This window comes from Argopecten irradians, chromosome 4, assembly GCF_041381155.1.
Source record: "Argopecten irradians isolate NY chromosome 4, Ai_NY, whole genome shotgun sequence".
In the NCBI taxonomy this organism is placed as follows: domain Eukaryota; kingdom Metazoa; phylum Mollusca; class Bivalvia; order Pectinida; family Pectinidae; genus Argopecten; species Argopecten irradians.
Genome location: NC_091137.1, coordinates 51,548,542 through 51,570,871, shown reverse-complemented (window position 1 = coordinate 51,570,871; position 22,330 = coordinate 51,548,542). Strand labels below are relative to the sequence as shown.

At 35.2% G+C, this 22,330-nt stretch overlaps 1 protein-coding gene across 1 annotated transcript in view; it reads right to left on the bottom strand.

Moving 5' to 3' along the window:
* Positions 1 to 22,330, bottom strand: part of LOC138322352 (uncharacterized) — a 143,045-nt gene that overhangs the window by 10,587 nt on the left and 110,128 nt on the right. Inside the window, exons 14-17 of the mRNA XM_069266392.1 lie at positions 17,156 to 17,227; positions 13,490 to 13,707; positions 8,013 to 8,030; positions 6,438 to 6,609 (exon numbers count right to left, since the gene is read on the bottom strand). Coding sequence (XP_069122493.1) covers positions 6,438 to 6,609; positions 8,013 to 8,030; positions 13,490 to 13,707; positions 17,156 to 17,227 — 480 coding nt within the window. The remainder of the gene's footprint in view (positions 1 to 6,437; positions 6,610 to 8,012; positions 8,031 to 13,489; positions 13,708 to 17,155; positions 17,228 to 22,330) is intronic.

Genomic DNA, 22,330 nt, shown 5'->3' with positions numbered 1-22,330 from the left:
AACTTGTCATTTGACTGTGGAGTGGCTTCAGCCTAAAACTTGTCATTTGACTGTGGAATGGTATCATCCTAAAACTTGTAATTTGACTGTGAAAGGTGTCATTTGACTGTGGAATGGTGTCATCCAAAAACTTGTCATTTGACTGTGGAATGGTGTCATCCTAAAACTTGTCATTTGACTGCAAAATGGCATCATCCTAAAACTTGTCATTTGACTGTGGAATGGCGTCATCCTAAAACTTATCATTTGACTGTGGAATGGCGTCATCCTAAAACTTGTCATTTGACTGTGGAATGGCGCCATCCTAAAACTTGTCATTTGACTGTGAAATGGCGTCATCCTAAAACTTGTCATTTGACTGTGGAATGGCGTCATCCTAAAACTTGTCATTTGACTGTGGAATGGCGTCATCCTAAAACTTGCCATTTGACTGTGGAATGGCGTCATCCTAAAACTTGTCATTTGACTGTGGAATGGCATCATCCTAAAACTTGCCATTTGACTGTGGAATGGTGTCATCCTAAAACTTGTCATTTGACTGTGGAATGGCTTCATTGTCATTTGACTGTGGAATGGCTTCAGCCTAAAACTTGTCATTTGACTGTGGAATGGTGTCATCCTAAAACTTGCCATTTGACTGTGGAATGGTGTCATCCTAAAACTTGTCATTTGACTGTGGAATGGCTTCAGCCTAAAACTTGTCATTTGACTGTGAAATTGCGTCATCCTAAAACTTGTCATTTGACTGTGGAATGGCAAGATCCTTTCACTTGTCATTTGACTGTGGAATGGTGTCATACTAAAACTTGTCATTTGACTGTGGAATGGTTTCATTTGACTGTGGAATGGTGTCATTTGACTGCGGAATGGCGCCATCCTAAAACTTATCATTTGACTGTGAAATTGTGTCATCCTAAAACTTGTCATTTGACTGTGGAGTGGCTTCAGCCTAAAACTTGTCATTTGACTGTGGAATGGTATCATCCTAAAACTTGTAATTTGACTGTGAAAGGTGTCATTTGACTGTGGAATGGTGTCATCCAAAAACTTGTCATTTGACTGTGGAATGGTGTCATCCTAAAACTTGTCATTTGACTGCAAAATGACATCATCCTAAAACTTGTCATTTGACTGTGGAATGGCGCCATCCTAAAACTTATCATCTGACTGTGAAATTGCGTCATCCTAAAACTTGTCATTTGACTGTGGAATGGCGCCATCCTAAAACTTATCATCTGACTGTGAAATTGCGTCATCCTAAAACTTGTCATTTGACTGTGGAATGGCTTCAGCCTAAAACTTGTCATTTGACTGTGGAATGGCGTCATCCTAAAACTTGTGATTTGACTGTGAAATGGCGTCATCCTTAAACTTGTCATTTGACTGTGAAATGGCGTCATCATAAAACTTGTCATTTGACTGTGGAATGGCATCATCCTTAAACTTGCCATTTGATTGTGGAATGGCGTCATCCTTAAACTTGTCAATGGCTTTGGAATGGCATAATGTGTATAGTGATCTCTCTACTGTAATGTGTATAGCGATCTCTCTCTACTGTAATGTATATAGTGATCTCTCTCTACTGTAATGTGTATAGTGATCTCTCTCTACTGTAATGTGTATAGTGATCTCTCTCTACTGTAATGTGTATAGTGATCTCTATCTACTGTAATGTGTATAGTGATCTCTATCTACTGTAATGTGTAAAGTGATCTCTATCTACTGTAATGTGTATAGTGATCTCTCTCTACTGTAATGTGTATAGTGATCTCACTCTACTGTAATGTGTATAGTGATCTATCTCTACTGTAATGTGTATCGTGATCTATCTCTACTGTAATGTGTATAGTGATCTATCTGTACTGTAATGTGTACTGTGATCTCACTCAACTGTAATGTGTATAGTGATCTCTCTCTACTGTAATGTGTATAGCGATCTTTCTTTACTGTAATGTGTATAGTGATCTTTCTCTACTTTAATGTATACAGTGATCTCACTCTACTGTAATGTGTATAGTGATCTCACTCTACTGTAATGTGTATAGTGATCTCTCTCTACTGTAATGTGTATAGTGATCTTTCTCTACTGTAATGTGTATAGTGATCTCTCTCTACTGTAATGTGTATAGTGATCTCACTCTACTGTAATGTGTATAGTGATCTCTCTCTACTGTAATGTGTATAGTGATCTCACTCTACTGTAATGTGTATAGTGATCTCTCTCTACTGTAATGTGTATAGTGATCTCTCTCTACTGTAATGTGTATAGTGATCTCTCTCTACTGTAATGTGTATAGTGATCTCACTCTACTGTAATGTGTATAGTGATCTCTCTCTACTGTAATGTGTATAGTGATCTCTCTCTACTGTAATGTGTATAGTGATCTCTCTCTACTGTATGTGTATAGTGATCTCACTCTATGTAATGTGTATAGTGATCTCACTCTACTGTAATGTGTATAGTGATCTCACTCTACTGTAATGTGTGTTATAGTGATCTCACTCTACTGTAATGTGTATAGTGATCTCACTCTACTGTAATGTGTATAGTGATCTCTCTCTACTGTAATGTGTATAGTGATCTCTCTCTACTGTAATGTGTATAGTGATCTCACTCTACTGTAATGTGTATAGTGATCTCACTCTACTGTAATGTGTATAGTGATCTCACTCTACTGTAATGTGTATAGTGATCTCACTCTACTGTAATGTGTATAGTGATCTCTCTCTACTGTAATGTGTATAGTGATCTCTCTCTACTGTAATGTGTATAGTGATCTCACTCTACTGTAATGTGTATAGTGATCTCTCTCTACTGTAATGTGTATAGTGATCTCTCTCTACTGTAATGTGTATAGTGATCTCTCTCTACTGTAATGTGTATAGTGATCTCACTCTACTGTAATGTGTATAGTGATCTCTCTCTACTGTAATGTGTATAGTGATCTCTCTCTACTGTAATGTGTATAGTGATCTCACTCTACTGTAATGTGTATAGTGATCTCACTCTACTGTAATGTGTATAGTGATCTCTCTCTACTGTAATGTGTATAGTGATCTCTCTCTACTGTAATGTGTATAGTGATCTCTCTCTACTGTAATGTGTATAGTGATCTCTCTCTACTGTAATGTGTATAGTGATCTCTCTCTACTGTAATGTGTATAGTGATCTCTCTCTACTGTAATGTGTATAGTGATTCTCTCTACTGTAATGTGTATAGTGATCTCTCACTCTACTGTAATGTGTATAGTGATCTCTCTCTACTGTAATGTGTATAGTGATCTCTCTCTACTGTAATGTGTATAGTGATCTCTCTCTACTGTAATGTGTATAGTGATCTCTCTCTACTGTAATGTGTATAGTGATCTCTCTCTACTGTAATGTGTATTATTCTCTTACTGTATGTGAAGTGATCTTCTCTACTGTAATGTGTATAGTGATCTTCTCTACTGTAATGTGTATAGTGATCTCTCTCTACTGTAATGTGTATAGTGATCTCTCTCTACTGTAATGTGTATAGTGATCTCTCTCTACTGTAATGTGTATAGTGATCTCTCTCTACTGTAATGTGTATAGTGATCTTTCTCTACTGTAATGTGTATAGTGATCTCTCTCTACTGTAATGTGTATAGTGATCTCACTCTACTGTAATGTGTATAGTGATCTTCTCTACTGTAATGTGTATAGTGATCTCTCTCTACTGTAATGTGTATAGTGATCTCTCTCTACTGTAATGTGTATAGTGATCTCTCTCTCTACTGTAATGTGTATAGTGATCTCTCTCTACTGTAATGTGTATAGTGATCTCTCTCTCTACTGTAATGTGTATAGTGATCTCACTCTACTGTAATGTGTATAGTGATCTCTCTCTACTGTAATGTGTATAGTGATCTCTCTCTACTGTAATGTGTATAGTGATCTCTCTCTACTGTAATGTGTATAGTGATCTCACTCTACTGTAATGTGTATAGTGATCTCTCTCTCTACTGTAATGTGTATAGTGATCTCACTCTACTGTAATGTGTATAGTGATCTCTCTCTACTGTAATGTGTATAGTGATCTCTCTCTACTGTAATGTGTATAGTGATCTCTCTCTACTGTAATGTTTATAGTGATCTCCTCTTCACTGTAATGTGTATAGTGATCTCTCTCTACTGTAATGTGTATAGTGATCTCTCTCTACTGTAATGTGTATAGTGATCTCTCTCTACTGTAATGTGTATAGTGATCTCTCTCTACTGTAATGTGTATAGTGATCTCTCTCTACTGTAATGTGTATAGTGATCTCTCTCTACTGTAATGTGTATAGTGATCTCTCTCTACTGTAATGTGTATAGTGATCTCTCTCTACTGTAATGTGTATAGTGATCTCTCTCTACTGTAATGTGTATAGTGATCTCTCTCTACTGTAATGTGTATAGTGATCTCACTCTACTGTAATGTGTATAGTGATCTCTCTCTACTGTAATGTGTATAGTGATCTCTCTCTACTGTAATGTGTATAGTGATCTCTCTCTACTGTAATGTGTATAGTGATCTCTCTCTACTGTAATGTGTATAGTGATCTCTCTCTCTACTGTAATGTGTATAGTGATCTCTCTCTACTGTAATGTGTATAGTGATCTCTCTCTACTGTAATGTGTATAGTGATCTCTCTCTACTGTAATGTGTATAGTGATCTCTCTCTACTGTAATGTGTATAGTGATCTCTCTCTACTGTAATGTGTATAGTGATCTCACTCTACTGTAATGTGTATAGTGATCTCACTCTACTGTAATGTGTATAGTGATCTCTCTCTACTGTAATGTGTACAGTGATTCTATCTCTCTACTGTAATGTGTATAGTGATCTCACTCTACTGTAATGTGTATAGTGATCTCTCTCTACTGTAATGTGTATAGTGATCTCTCTCTACTGTAATTGTATAGTGATCTCTCTCTCTACTGTAATGTTTATAGTGATCTCTCTCTACTGTAATGTGTATAGTGATCTCTCTCTACTGTAATGTGTATAGTGATCTCACTCTACTGTAATGTGTATAGTGATCTCACTCTTCAGTAATGTGTACAATGATTTCTCTCTACTGTAATGTGTACTGTGATATCTCTTTACTGTAATGTGTATAGTGATCTCACTCTAATGTAATGTGTATAGTGATCTCTCTCTACTGAAATGTGTATAGTGATCTCTCTCTACTGTAATGTGTATAGTGATCTCACTCTACTGTAATGTGTATAGGGATCTCTCTCTACTGTAATGTGTATAGTGATCTCTCTCTACTGTAATGTGTATAGTGATCTATCTCTACTGTAATGTGTATAGTGATCTCTCTCTACTGTAATGTGTATAGTGATCTCTCTCTACTGTAATGTGTATAGTGATCTCTCTCTACTGTAATGTGTATAGTGATCTTTCTCTACTGTAATGTGTACTGTGATCTCACTCTACTGTAATGTGTATAGTGATCTCACTCTACTGTAATGTGTATAGTGATCTCTCTCTACTGTAATGTGTATAGTGATCTCTCTCTACTGTAATGTGTATAGTGATCTTTCTCTACTGTAATGTGTATAGTGATCTTTCTCTACTGTAATGTGTACTGTGATCTCACTCTACTGTAATGTGTATAGTGATCTCTCTCAACTGTAACTGCATACTAAGTAATGCTGTATGGTAGCATTTTTGTCTTGAGAAGCTAATAACTTTGCTCAAATTACGAAAATTGACTGAACTAAGTTTAGTCAATAAAACTACATTGCATTAGCTGATTGAATTATTGATGGATTTAATATATAATGTAGTAAATAGCGTAAAACTCAATTAAAATATATATACAGGATTCACAAGAATGTTAATCAAGGATTAGAGTACAGTTTATCACATAACTAATGTGTTCGCCTGTGTTATATGCCTATACATGTATTATATTATCTTAATCATTGAACTTGTTTGATAAATTATGTATTACATGGTTGTTTATGAAAGGTAATCTACCATTGTGTGATAGACAGAAGAAAACCAATCAAGCAGTTTTTTTTTGTTTAAACCAAATCAAAGTATACACACGGTGACATATATATATTTATATGATTCAAGAACAGTTAAACTTTCTGTCAAACAGTAAACAAAGGAAAAACAAAACGGCACACATCCTTGTACCTTTAGTAAAGAATATTTGGTCATATAAAATAACTTATCAAACGGCACACATCCTTGTACCTTTAGTATACAATATTTGGTCATATAAAATATCTTCTCAAACGGCACACATCCTTGTACCTTTAGTATAGAATATTTGGTAATATAAAATATCTTATCAAACGGCACACATCCTTGTACCTTTAGTATAGAATATTTGGTCATATAAAATAACTTATCAAACGGCACACATCCTTGTACCTTTAGTATAGAATATCAGGTGCTTTAATACAAACCTGTCTCTTGCTGAACTCCTGTGGCTAGGAAGGGCAGAGATGGGGTACATCTCAGCTTGCTCCCCGAGAGTTAGGGAGTGTGCATTGTTGCCAGGGGACACGCCAATTTGTTGACGCATGTCCACCAGAGTTTGGCTCCGTGTCAGGGCCTCAATACGCTTAAATTGTATACCTGTAGTCAACGCATGAAAACAGCCAGATTAGTTCACACACACAGTATTAATCTATAAACAGCAAGACATCATTCCACTTATTAAATCCTGAACTTTCATAATAAACTGTTTAAGTCTTTGAACTCAAGTTGAGAATGCTGAACAACAGTGTTTCATTATCATGTAAAAGTGGTCAGCAGTTTCCTTTGTTTCACAGATACGTTCTTTTTCATTTTCATAAAAACCTTTTATCAAATCAGAATGTCTTCTTGCTGTTTACAGTTGATTTATTATTTGTGAGATTGTGTTAGAAGAACATGCAATGATAAGGCTAGCTTAAATACAGATATAATTTGTATTTGACGACTCTGCTTGCTTGATAATATATCAACTTTATTTGGGAACAAATGTCCTTAAATGCTAGATTGACCATCTAAAACCTTTGATGTATAGGGCTGATGGATTTTCCCATATCCCAGAGTCCACCAGCTCCTGTAACAGTTATCAGGCTGGCCCATAGAAAGCCTCCCTTATGGGGGCTGCCCCTTTTGTTGTAAGGCACAAGACAGTGTAGATGATGTAGTACTGTTGGCCCGTCAGAATTTCCCAAACACTTCACCCCCATCACCAGGGAACGTTTTAGTACACTCCGTGGTACACGATTCCGGTGATGGTACAGACTTGAGTACATTGGCCATTATCAGAGGTGAACCACTCAATGTAAAACTAACACTAACAAAAACAATATCTCTTATAAAAATCTGAAATCTCACATTTCAGATCTCATGATGCTGTTGATATGTTATTGAAAATGGAGCTACAAATGTACTTAAAAAATCAGGCAATATTAATAGATATACACATTAAAATACTACTGTGCTATTATATAATATGAATTTTAAAATCAGAGAAAAACTACAAACATGATTATGTAAAACAAAAAATAACACCAAATCGGCTAAAAAGATTAAAGCAAACCAAACATGACCACTATGGCATACAGTGAAGTTGTTAAAGCTAGTGATAGTTTGTAGGCCTATTGGTTTTATACTTTATGGTTAACTGTGGGGCTTACTGTCGGGGCATATATGCAGCAAAATGTACATTTTGGGGAAACAGTGCATCAGGTTCAAATCGTATTTCTGTCACAAAATGTTTACCAGTGTCTATAGCATATACTAGCTGAGTATATTTTATTAACTTAACAACATTATACACATTGAGACCTTTCTGACCCTGACCTTTCTGACCTTGGCAAGCAAATGGTGGTTTTATATCATGCTATTAAGGCATTGAGTGTTAAAACTATCACTAGATTTAACTACACATCCCACAAATCACTAAAATAAGTCAAACGATTCTTGTTTTTATGCGAGTATGCAAATTACACTATTGGAAACTCAAACAGTGCTTTATAACAAACCTTTTGATGCAATTCGGTCTGAATACATTAAAGTATTTAAAGTTGTTAAAGCCTAGCAAATATATTTTACAACTTTTTAAAATCCATAAGATTTCTTCATGATACACTTTGAACATGATATTGAGTTTTATAATACAATGTAATACTGAGGATCTTAACTGACCACTTCAGATATTTGTTTTGTTGAAATGAAAATGTCACAAGAAAATCTATATATAGGCATCATATCTGGTTAAAGAGATAAACAAAACAAGAGATCCCAGAGAGATCTTGGTGCCCACCAAACAATGATCTATGTCTGACAATGTGAAGATCGAGGGATCTTTTCTCCGCTTTTCTCATGTTATCTCTCCTTTTGAAATACAAGAGGCCCATTGGGCCTTAAGGTCACCTGAACTAGAATATATAATGAAACAAATAATGAAACAAATTAAAGACATAAACACTATATGCTGGGCCTTGAAGTTGGTCAGTGATTTATAATTTGACTTTTTAGACTATGAAGAGTATTTGCTTCCATCAAACCTGAGAACTTAGAAGTATCTTTTGAAATTTTAATCATTTTGACCCTGTTTGGTCCTGCCCCTCTGGTCCCTCAGGGGGTCATCGAGGACTGATATGGATGTTAAAATGCTATTTCTTAGGCTAATAATTCTAACCAAGTTTGACTCATTTCCTATGAAAATTGATCAAAAAATGCTCATTAATGTGTTTTCCTATATAAACTATAGCAAACTTGACCCCATCCTGAAGGGGAAACATGAGACCCCAGGGTCTTATAATTCACACTTTTTATAAAACGACTTAAAACCTTTCCATCTATAATTATTTGATTCTACTATTTCCAGAATTTTAGAAGAATATTTTTGAAGTTTTAGCCTATTTGACCCTCTTTAAGCCCCAACCCTCTACCCCGAGGGGGTCGACCAGGACCAATATTGCTATGATATTAAAATGCTATCTCAGGCTAATAATTATAACCAAGTTTGACTCATTTCCTATGAAACTTGAGCAAAAAATGCTCATTAATGTGTTTTTCCTATATAAACTATAGTAAACTTGACCCCCTCCCGAAGGGGAAACATGCGAGACCCCAGGTTCATATAATTCACAATTTTTATAAAACACTCTTTAAGACCATTTCGTCTATAAAGTGTATTTGATTATACCATTTCAGAATTTTAGAAGAATTTTTTTGAAGTTTTAGCCTATTTGACACTTTTTGGCCCCGACCCTCTGCCCAAAGGGGGCCGGCCTGGACCAATATGGATATGATGTTAAAATGCTATCTCAGGCTAATAATTCTAACCAAGTTTGACTCGTTTCCAATGAAAATTGAGCAAAAAATGCTCATAAATGTGTTTTCCCTATACAAACTATAGTAAACTTTACCCCCTCCCCAGGGGGAAACGTGAGACCCCAGGGTCATATAATTCACAATTTTTGTAAAGGACCTTAAGACCTTTCTATCTATGAAAAGAATTTGATTCTACCATTTCCAGAATTTTAGAAGAAGATTTTTGAAGTTTTAGCCTATTTAACCCCTTTTGACCCCGCCCCTAATGCCCCTGGGGGTCAGTCATAGAAAATTTGTTAATAGGATTTAATGGCCATCTCATACTGACAATTCTGACAACATTTGACTCATTTCCTATTGTAAATGACCAAATAATGCTCAAAAATGTGTTTTCCCTATATAAACTATAGTAAACTTAACCCCCTCCCCAGGGGGAAACTGGAGACCCCAGGGTCATGTAATTCACAATTTTTGTAAAGGACCTTAAGACCTTTCTACCTATGAAGAGTATTTGATTCTACCACATCTGTGAGTAGAGAAGAAGATTTTTGAAATTTTACTCAATTTTACCCCTTTTGGCCCCTCCCGCAGCCCCCTGGGGGGTGGAGACCATATAATTCACAATTTTGATTGGCCTTATGCCTTAGAAGGTTTGTGCAAAATTTCATTGAAATTGCTTCAGCAGTTTTGGAGAAGAAGTCGAAAATGTAAATTGTTTACGGACATACGATGCACGATGGACAACGACGGACAAAAGGCGAGTAGAATAGGTCACTTGAGACTTCGTCTCAGGTGACTTAATAAAATGCACAAAGAAAAACTTCTTAGTTTGTTCACAGTAAGTTCCTCCAGTTGTCAATTTAATATGGTCTGCAATGTTGTGCTTGGCTTTGTTCCAAAATGGATATGCAGAACCAAGGACCAAGAAGACTAGAAGTTTCATTTGAGACAAGTCTCTTGAGTTTCTTAGAAATAGCTGTACCCAACTCCAACTATAAAAATCCAAGATGGCTGGCTGCCTGTCGGTCATCTTGTCAACCGATTTGTCCCAAAATGCAATGTGCACAACCAAGGCCCTAGGGGAACTTACATATCAAATTAAAGAAAGATTCTTTCAGTACTTTCTTAGAAATAACGGTACAGTACCTGAACCGTTTAACGTTCCCAGCCTAACGTAAACACAACGCAAAAAATCCGTGCGTTACGATTAACGATTAACGCAAAACGATCGGCAAGCATAAACCGGAAATACCATTGTTATAATCACGGAAATGGCTTGACGGTAAATAAATTACGGATCTTGACGTTCTGAAATACAAACAAAAGTATAAGAAAATCGGGAGTATGATCAGGATTAAAGTTTCTGTATACCATATAAACATTTGCCTATGAAAACTATATGAACACGATGAGGTCAAAGACGACAGTACTCAATACGAAATTTCCACTTTACAGGTACAAAATGTACGTTTACAAAATGAATTGCATGTGCAACTGTATATGTATTAAGAAAGAATGGTATTATTCTAAAGTGTCTCATTTACCCGACGTTTTAAGAAATAACAAATTATTACAACATCTCTTTACTGATACGACTGCACTCGATACATACGTTCACAAATTACGTGTACAACCGTATGTACATGTATTAAGAGAGAATTGTATTATTGTAAGTGTCATATTTATCCGATATTTTAAGAAATAACAAACAAATTGTTACAACAACACTTTATTGATAATATTACCGTCACAATGTTATAATTTTAGTGAAGCGAGCAGGCGTATACCGGTACTTTAAATAGTATCATGGTATTGAAATGACGAATAAAAGATTTTCACACAAACACATTTAAAATTCATTACATCAAATTTCCATCTATATGCTTGATTTCTATTATCGATATTTCATAACTCAACAATTGTAATAAGTAACATTTTATAGTGTTTTCCGCTTCAATCACATTGATATTTTATTTTTCAGATTGTCGAAAGGTTCTTTCGCTTACCATGGAAAACGTATTCTTGGAATATTTTCATAACGGATTATATTACTAGGGTGTGCATTCATGATCATATATATACAGTATATGTGTACATCAAAGTTCATTGATTACGATTGACTAGGCATCGATTTTAGGGTCGCACATGTACCTTTACAAATGTACGTACTACATACGCCACAGCTACAGTAATAAAGATTGAACATTAGAATTCGTGTTTCGTCATTTGCAGTTATCTCATTATGTAGTTCATGCATATATATATATATATAAAGAATGAAAATATTTCCCTTCCAGTTATCTATATTCGAATTTAGTCAATTATGCATAACCATTGATGACAACAACGACGAAGATAGTGATGCACATGCATACATGTATATACATGTACACTGAAGATCACTGTAAAATTGCACTGCGACAATTTTCTACGTATATTTGACACCAGTGTAAGAAATAAAATTATTTGATCACATTTCACATCAAGCAACTGTGCAATTTACAGTTACAAATAAATAATTATTCACACAATGTATAAGTGTAATAAGCTAATTCATTCCAACGTAATCTATAAGGAAGCATATTGTAAACATCAAAACTTTGAAATACGACAGAACGTGAAATGTACTGTCACATTGTAAGGGGCACAGGTAAGTTGGGTATAGAGTTAATCTCCCTCCCAAGAAGGTGTTAATTACAGGTGAACTCCGCCCGGGGCCAGCGACAGGGGGTCGACACAAAGTAGTACCTGTCGTGACCTATATACCTGTACAGGTAAAATACCCGTGTGTGTCACGCTGGGAATTGAAGAGATTCCAGGTACAAATAACAACGAACACGTGTAAGAAGGTGATTGTCCAGTTTTTATTGATATGAGCAGAAACGTATATCCGTGTCTGATTTGACACGCGTACAGTACGAGTGAGGGCTTACAATGTAACGTACCTGCACAGTTCGAATTATGTACACGTGTTCTTCATGTAGATGTAGGTATACTCGTACATTACGGACATTCTTGTATATAAAGAAATGCAAACGTTTAACATCTTTTTATTCCCTTTTCCATCCTCATATAAATACAAGTACTTATTAATTGCGTTTAAAAAATATGTACATGTAGATGCCAAATCTCACCTATACCCCGTGTTCAAACTCGTCATGTTAATGATTTTTAAACTTCACGAATCAATTTACAAATCTCCCGAGCTGCGTTCTTCGTACATTGATAATATTTAACATAACAAGAACAATATTATGCAGCGTGTCTGTAATATCGTTTTTATATTTTTTATTATCTGTTTTAGCTATTTTCTTGTGTAATCTTTCAGTTGTCGTGGATTTTTTCTAAAATAATGCTTTTGACATTAATGTTCTGTAAGGCAGTTTCGTTAATATTTGAATTGCTTTCGCAGAAATAATAATGACAGCTAAAACATAATAATAATAAAAAAGTGAAAATCACATTAAGTTTTGTAGTTTTGATAATTAATACATTTATTATTTCTGTTAATTGACTGAATGAAATGTTATTTAAATATGAAGTATTTCAGGACGTTTTCACGGATCGGAGCGTCATGTATGCGATCTTGTTACTGTACATATTTTTATTTCAACCACATCTAACAAATGCATATACAACCAAAAGAGATATAAAATGCAATACAATACACTTTATTCATTTTTTTAATTTCAGAATTGTTATAATGATCGCTTCTACACGAAGCGGTAAACGTAATATCTTAGGAGAAAAGTAATGAACATTACATCCGGATCGTCAAAGCGTCTCACCGGCATTTGGTTCTATTTTAAGTGGTTAACGTTAGCGGAAGTGGATCCTGCTAACGATTAACGCAAACGATTTCTAACGCAAACGATTATAAACGCAACTAACGTTTAACGATTGCTAACGCAAACGATAACGATTAACGAGAAACGATTGCTAACGCTAACGATTGCTAACGGAAATAACGCAAACGCAAATTTGGGAACGTTAAACGGTTCAGGTACTGTAACAAGAATTGTTAATGGACGGAAGGGCAGACGGAATGATGGAGGATGGACCACAAATGAAAGGCGATTTGAATAGCCTCGCTTCCATCTGATGATGGTGGGCTAATAAACATTGCAATATGGAATAAGAATATTTCCTGTAATGTTATCTATAAATGATAGTTTTGTACCTTTCGGATCGCCTAGAAGTGTGGTGTTGACTCGTTGCAGCTGTGATGGGGCCAGGTTGGAGGGTTGTGTTCGTAGCTGCATTGGGATAAACTTGCTGTTCCATTGAACCATGGGCGACTTATTATCCAGTAGATCTGTGCCCAGGTTGATAGGGTTACCGGATAGCCCCACATCAGCTGCATGCTTGTCAGACATGCGATGTTTGCTTACATGGGGTCTGTAAAAATGAAGTTTACCTAATTACGACCGACAACATTGGCAATGGTACCTCTTGTTCTTATTCTAGAAAATACAGGTATAAAATTACAAACTGAAAAATTATTGGCTATGAAAATGAATGCCTACTAAATAGATCAGGATTAAAGATGAAATCATGATATTAATACAATATTAACAAACAGTGACAGTCTATTCTGATCTTCTATAATCACACATTTGTTTTTGTTTTGCAATAAATCAATCAGAAGCTTGGTAAAATATGGATATAATATGCTGATCACATGTGACACAAAGCCATTCATAGAAAGCAGGAGTATGCAGCATTCATTTCATGTAAAATTATACACTTGTTGACTAAGTTTGAGGTTAACATGTTGAAACAGAGGACCAAACTGAATGTTGCCTGAGCCTGTAGAGTCCGAGAGTCTGTCAATACCAGCTTCCAGTGAAGACAAACATTAACTTGTTCAGGTTTAGATTTTATAACTTGTTCAGGTTCAGATTCTATAACTTGTTCAGGTTCAGATTCTATAACTTGTTCAGGTTCAGATTTTATAACTTGTTCAGGTTCAGATTTTATAACTTGTTCAGGTTCAGATTCTATTACTTGTTCAGGTTTAGATTCTATAACTTGTTCAGGTTCAGATTCTATAACTTGTTCAGGTTTAGATTCTATAACTTGTTCAGGTTCAGATTCTATAACTTGTTCAGGTTCAGATTCTATAACTTGTTCAGGTTCAGATTTTATAACTTGTTCGGGTTCAGATTCTATAACTTGTTCAGGTTCAGATTCTATAACTTGTTCAGGTTCAGATTCTATAACTTGTTCAGGTTCAGATTCTATAACTTGTTCAAGTTCAGATTCTATAACTTGTTCAGGTTCAGATTCTATAACTTGTTCAGGTTCAGATTCTATAACTTGTTCAAGTTCAGATTTTATAAAAAAAATTTGCATCTAAAAACAGCAAAAATGGTAATGCTGGCTAAATTCAAAATATTTTGAGCTGTTTGCATCCTTCATTATTTCTTCAATTGACTGCAATTATTGTATCACTTCAACTTAGTCTTATGCTTAACTCAAGTATGTCTTACTATATACCAGATTTCATATTCAAGTAGATCTATTGCAAAAATAGCACATATTGTACTTGGTCAAAAGCGTGACTTACTATATATTCTTGATTTTTTGGGTGGTAAAAAAACGACTTTCCAATCATATGATTTTTGGCAACTTTTTTCATGTTAAAACACTAAGATTCTCCAACCCAAAAAGTAGAAAACAATTATCTAATTGTTGCAATTATTTGGAGGTTAATTAATAAATTATGAAACTATTCAATTTATAGAAGAAACTTCGTCAAATAAATTTTGGTCACTGTAGACACTGCAAAACTGCAAAGTAAACATGCACAGTAAAAAACAACACATTCGTGTATTGTGACAGCTTGTCAGGAAAGGTGCAAAAGATGAACGAAAACATGCCAGGATTTGCATGTCAAAGCACCACCAGGCAAACCTTGTTTTATGAAAATATTAAACTTGCAATATTCTCTGTTTCAGAAAACCCTACGAAAAGGACAAGGTACAGCTGCCAAAAGATTAAGGTAGCTAATTCTAGTCTTTTCGCCCTTGATATTATTATGTATCACTACAGGGTAACTTTGATATGCCACTGATCACTTTGTTTGGTGGAGAGTGCTTCGCATGCTTTTAAGATTATACAATGAGTTATAAATATGTAGCTTAGATATGCGGGACAAACAAGATGAAATCCAAACACTTGCAACTATTCTGTAAAGACTGATGTTTCTCTAACTAGACTGTCATTTCTGTAACTAAGACTGACATTTCTGTAACTAAGACTGTCATATTTGTAACTAAGACCTACGTTTCTGTAACTAAGACTGTCATTTTTGTAACTAAGACCTACGTTTCTGTAACTAAGACTGTCATTTTTGTAACTAAGACCTACGTTTCTGTAACTAAGACTGTCATTTTTGTAACAATAAGACTGACGTTTCCAGAACTAAGACTGTCATTTCTATAAGTAAGATTGACGTTTCTTTAACTAAGACTGTCATTTCTGTAACTAAGACCTACGTTTCTGTAACTAAGACTGTCATTTTTGTAACTATAAGACCGACGTTTCCAGAACTAAGACTGTCATTTCTATAACTAAGATTGACGTTTCAGTAACTAAGACTGTCATTTCTGTAACTAAGACTGTCATTTCTGTAACTAAGATTGACGTTTCAGTAACTAAGACTGTCATTTCTGTAACTAAGACTGTCATTTCTGTAACTAAGACTGTCATTTCTGTAACTAAGACTGACGTTTCAGTAACTAAGACTGTCATTTCTGTAACTAAGACTGTCATTTCTGTAACTAAGACTGTCATTCCTGTAACTAAGACCGACGTTTCAGTAACTAATTAAAGACTGCCATTTCTGTAACTATAAGACCGACGTTTCCAGAACTAAGACTGTCATTTCTGTAACTAAGATTGACGTTTCAGTAACTAAGAAAGTCATATCTGTAACTAAGACCTACGTTTCAGTAACTAAGAAAGTCATATCTGTAACTAAGACCTACGTTTCAGTAACTAAGAAAGTCATATCTGTAACTAAGACCGTTTTTCCATAACTAAGACTGCCATTTCTGTAACTAAGAGTAAGACCGACGTTTTCATAACTAAGACTGCCATTTCTGTAACTTAAAGACCAATGTTTTCATAACTAAGACTGCCATTTCTGTAACTAATTTTGAAATATAATTCTGCACAATATGTCTATACGGTGAAATGTAATCTTTTTGCAAGATTTAAGAAAATATGTATAGTACAATGTATCCACAATATCAATCTGTGTACCATATATGGTTCAGTATTGTTCTGCCTTCCATCGTATCTATAGGTTTTGCCAGATATGAGAAAAAAAATTGTTAAAACTGACCAAAACTGACAAAATGTATTGGGTAAAACCACACATCACACACACTTTAGATGAAATCTTTGTTTCTGAAAGTTTGTAGATATTGCGAGATAAACATAAAATTGGGAACATAATTTTTGAGTACTTTTTAATTAACATAGGATTCCATATACCGGGCCCATGCATTGGAAATAACGCCAACAGAAAGAAAATTTACAATTGGCATCTTTTTTAGACTCAATAAAATAACATGAACATAAAATGATGTCAAATGAAAATTTTGTAAGAACACAAAATATTACTTGTTATCTCCAGTTTTAGCAGGTATAATCTGGAAGTTAAGGGATAAAGACCTTTTATCCAGTCATGTACTGAAAGTCTGGCATGCATGCTGTTTGCACAATTATAAACAAAGGCAGACCAATAGCCTTTTATAGGAATGAAGATTTATGTTCTTTTGTTCTGGTTATTGTTAATATGGCTCACACTGTGAATGTTATAAACACAACTTTTAACCTGGTGTTTCTAGGCTTTGGTAAGCAAGGCAGCGTGACTCCCCCTTTCCGTTCCATGTCCTCATAGCTTTGGCTGCAATCCATTTCAAATAAATGTATTACTTATAGATTAGGGGAACAACATACATTGTCCTTAAAATGAAAAAAAAAATGTGCAAGAGCATGGAATGTTGCCTATATTCTACTTGGCATTTTTGAAACATACAATTTGGTTTTTGTATCGGGGTATATTATTTTGCAGACAACAGCTAGTACAAAAGTGCATATCAATCCATGCAGAGGATAAATAATAGTACACCTATAAATGACATCCATACCAACACATTTAAATGACATCTGTACCAACACATTAATATGCCATCTGTACCAACACATTAAAATGACATCCGTACCAACATACGAAAATGACATCCATACCAACACTTTAAAATTACATCCGTACCAATACATTAAAATGACATCCGTATCAACACATTAAAATGACATCCGTATCAACACATTAAAATGACATCCATACCAACACTTTAAAATTACATCCGTACCAACACATTAAAATGACATCCGTACCAACACATTAAAATGACATCCATACCAACACAAAATGAATATAAAAGTGATACAGATCCATAAAGATTGATGACACATAGTACGATACTAGATGTGACAGTTCTCACCAATAAGGGGATAGCTGCTAACTCTAACCTAGGATAGAGAATAAATTACAGTACAGTATGTATACACATCTAAACAATGAAGGACGATAACCATGTATGTATACACATCTAAACAATGAAGGATGATAACTATGTACATTATGTATACACATCTAAACAATGAAGGACGATAACCATGTATGTATACACATCTAAACAATGAAGGATGATAACCATGTATGTATACACATCTAAACAATGAAGGATGATAACCATGTATGTATACACATCTAAACAATGAAGGATGATAACCATGTATGTATACACATCTAAACAATGAAGGATGATAACCATGTATTTACGAAACTGCTGCTGAAATTACATGTTTACAATCAGTTGGTAAAATTAGGTCACAACAGACCTGTCAGATTGTTCTTTCCCCGATTGCATACTCTAAAAAAGATAATTACATTAATAGATTTAACCTGATGAAAAGCTACTTATCTATTGTTTAGTTTGCCAACAAGTGGATTGTTTTGGCTATAAGATCTGAATAAGTAATCACACCCATTCACTGTGACCCAGTGGCTGGCTTTTGATGCTCGCAGTGACACCTCGTAACTGGCCTGTCCAAGCCAGAGTGAAGCACATGTTTACCGGTAATTTACACCTTGATCAGCTGACTAAAGATAGACCTAATATCCACCTTACTGTTATAATTATCTGTATCTAGATTGGACTTACAAACATTGGCGATTTGATCCATGTGTTTTCTTCAGCTACAGTTAGTTCAAATAACAAATGTCTATTCATAGACATATTTTTGTACCATAAAGATTCACACATAATTGATTCCCATTAATAAATATGTTAATTAGTCCTAATTTGATTGGCCATAGGTCACTGACCGCTGTAAGCCCCATAGTAGATTTATACGTCTTCTGATTGGTCAAGCCCCTGATTTAGCCCTTGTAAGACAAAGGGAGTCCCCACTTTAGAGCCCCATCCATACAGCTTCAGACGCCATCTTTGAAAATTGAGAATATTTCTAAAAATGTCAGCATTTACATACTGTTTTAGAAGGTAGAAGAAATTTAAAACATCCCTCCCAACCAACCCCGTCCTTCCAACCTTTATGTGTGAATTTATGGTTGTTTTTATTCTTATTAATATATCTTTGTATCATGCATATTGTAATCCTCATCCTTTGTTTTCGTTTAAGAATATATGTTTGTTGTGTGGCGTTATTTTCGCTCACCTTCGCTAAAATTTTTCAAGAAATTTAAAATCATATTTCCTTATAATATAAATCTAATAAAATAAACGGCTTCCCCTCTTTATCAGGGGTATGCCAAGATTTAAGAGCCCTTTATCAGGGGTATGCCAAGATTTAAGAGCCATCCTATTGTTTAGTCTTTATTTCATGAAAATTTTGAGCAAACAAAGCTCGAGGTATGGACCAAGAAGCCTTACTGATTTGAATGTGAAACATGTATGTAACTTTAATCTTTAGCAGGACAAAAATACATTGTTGGGGACTAAATTAAATGCCTTGCTGTTTTGTGCATGATATATATCGGCATAAATAATTTCATCTGCAACTTAAAATGTTCATGTTAATTCCTTCTCTGTCGTATGGTCATTATAATGATCATTTATACAATCTTTATTCCAAACATTTTTGTTGCAAAATGCAAAATACATGTCATTTTTGGGGACCCTATTGCGCCATTTGCTGATAAAAAAATCTTACTTTTACGCCGTGTTCAAACTATCCGATAAAGGATTCATTATAAAAAGTCAGTGTTTGAACTATCTCTAGCAAAAAAACAGACTGTTTTTCCTGAAACAAAATGAGTGTTCGACCTATCCGCGGCTTTGAATTAACCGGAGGTTTACCGTAATAACCAATGAAGTAAAGTATATATCTATAGATAAAGACAAAGCTTATTTAATACAATTCAAAACCAATCAAATAAAAGTATTTTCTCATTGTCAATGAAGTTAAGTACAGAAATAGACTGCAACTTCCTTTTAATAATTGTCATTGCAGAAAACTTGATGGGAGTTCCATTGGTTTTCAATCTTTTAGGTATGGCTCTTGCTAGACCAGAAGATCATAGAACAATCATTGAAAAGCTCTACAAGAACAATTCTGACCGATGACTTGTACAGCCACAGTATATCACTATACATAAGGCATACATGCCATATTTTTCTGGGGGTGGTTAGGGAGCCTTGCTGAAATTGCAGTGAGGAATTTATTGCATATCTGACTATGTTTGGCATCAAATCTTCTGGCTAGAACAATCTTGTACTTGTTATCTCTAGTGTCTCATTACTCTCGTAAACCCTTCAAACAAAATAAAAAAATCCTCTGTTCGGCACAAAATAGTCACATCCCTACCCAGTTCTGGTGTGATTGCATTGTTCAAAATTTTAGTAGTCTATTTGTACGTTTACGGCTGAACTTATAAGCAATAGCAGAATAATGAATCATTGTTTTGACCCACGGGGTAAAGTGAAGAGAAATGCATTACATTATAGTGAACATCACTTTAGATCTGGTTAGGGTGTAGGATTAAATTTAACTAAGCATTTTGACATTTCAGAAGGCTCGGATGAATGACGACGTTTTGGCATGATTACAACTGATCACGCCCAAAGCGCCTCTCCAACTGCGCTTCGAGTGAGTTGTTTACGACCTCCATTTTGACAGACTGGTCACGTGATATGATTTGGATAACGTGGTTGCTTAATTTAGGCAATATCGCCAACTCTCATGGTAAAATTTACCTAGCATGCAAACAAATATGGCAGCGAAAGAAACAAACAACAGAATTTAAGAAATACAGGAATTAAGACTCTGCTCCCGAGAGAGAATAAAAGACTTTAAAATAAAGGAGATTTTGTTTGATGCCGGGAGATATGGCATGTATGGTATTATCTAAATTATAATCTAGAGCCTCATATGACAGATACTTGATACACAGTATTTAGATAAAATATGGAAGTTTTTTCATATAATGGCAGTTTTGTCTTCACAAATGGCTCTAGGAATATAAGCAATTAGGGCAATTAATTTTACTTGATTCATTATTAAGAGATTTCAATAGAGGTAATAAAAGTAAAATAATAACTAGAACTGTGGAACTGTAAGCTGATAGCTGACTTTTAAATCAACAAGACTCAGGTATTGCAACATTTTGTGACCCTCGGGTAGAATATCCCTAACCTTCATATCCACATAGAAAGAGTCTTATATTGTTGACATCATATGTCTCGACCAATCAAGAACTGTGATTTATCGGTGAGTTATTATAATATACTATGTATCCTAAAATGGTCAAGACACAAAAAAACAAAGGCCCAATGGGCCTGAATCATTCACCTGCTATCTGGTAATTATGGTGCATAAGAGAGTCAATAAGAAAGTATGTATGGCCCAGGTAATATCAGGTCAATAGGCCTTTTGGTTAATGACAATAAGTTGTTAAAAGATTTTAGCCTATTTGACTCCTGTGACCTTGAATGAAGGTCATTCATATGAACAAATTGGGTAACCTTTCATCCCAGCATGTCAAAAGATCTTATTGAAAAGAAATTGTTTGGAGATTTTAGGCTATTTGACCCATATGACCTTGAATAAAGGTCAGGGTCATTCATTTGAACAGATTTAGTAGCCCTTCATCCCAGCATGTCATAGGCCAAATACCAGGTCTCTAGGCCTCATGGTTAATGACACCAAATCGTTATAAGATTTTTGCCTATTTGACCCTGTGACCTTGAATGAAATTCAAAGTCATTCATTTGAACAAAATAGGCAGCCCTTTATTCCACCATGTCACAGGCTGAATATCAGGACTCTAGGTCTCCTACTTTTGGAGAAGGGAAAGGTTGATGCTGGTTAGTGGGTGGCCCAATGTAAGGAAGATGGAAGACGAACGCTGCATCACGGCATAAGCTCACTTGTCCTTTAGCATCACTACGATGGTTATACTGCTAGCAACAGAAGCATCACTAAGATAGATACGGTTGGTTACACAGCTAGCAACAGAAGCATCAATATGATAGATATGGTTGGTTACACTGCTAGCAACAGAAACATCACTAAGACAGATACGGTTGGTTACACTGCTAGCAACAGAAGCATCACTAGGATAGATACGGTTGGTTACACAGCTAGCATCAGAAGCATCAATATGATAGATATGGTTGGTTACACTGCTAGCAACAGAAGCATCACTAAGATAGATATGGTTGGTTAAAATGCTAGCAACAGAAGCATCACAAAGATAGATATGGTTGGTTACACTGCTAGCAACAGAAGCATCACTAAGATAGATATGGTTGGTTACACTGCTAGCAACAGAAGCATCACAAAGATAGATATGGTTGGTTACACTGCTAGCAACAGAAGCATCACAAAGATAGACAAAGTTGGTAAAACTGCTAGCAATAGAAGCATCACCAAGATAGATACGGTTGGTTACACAGCTAGCAACAAAAGCATCACTAAGATA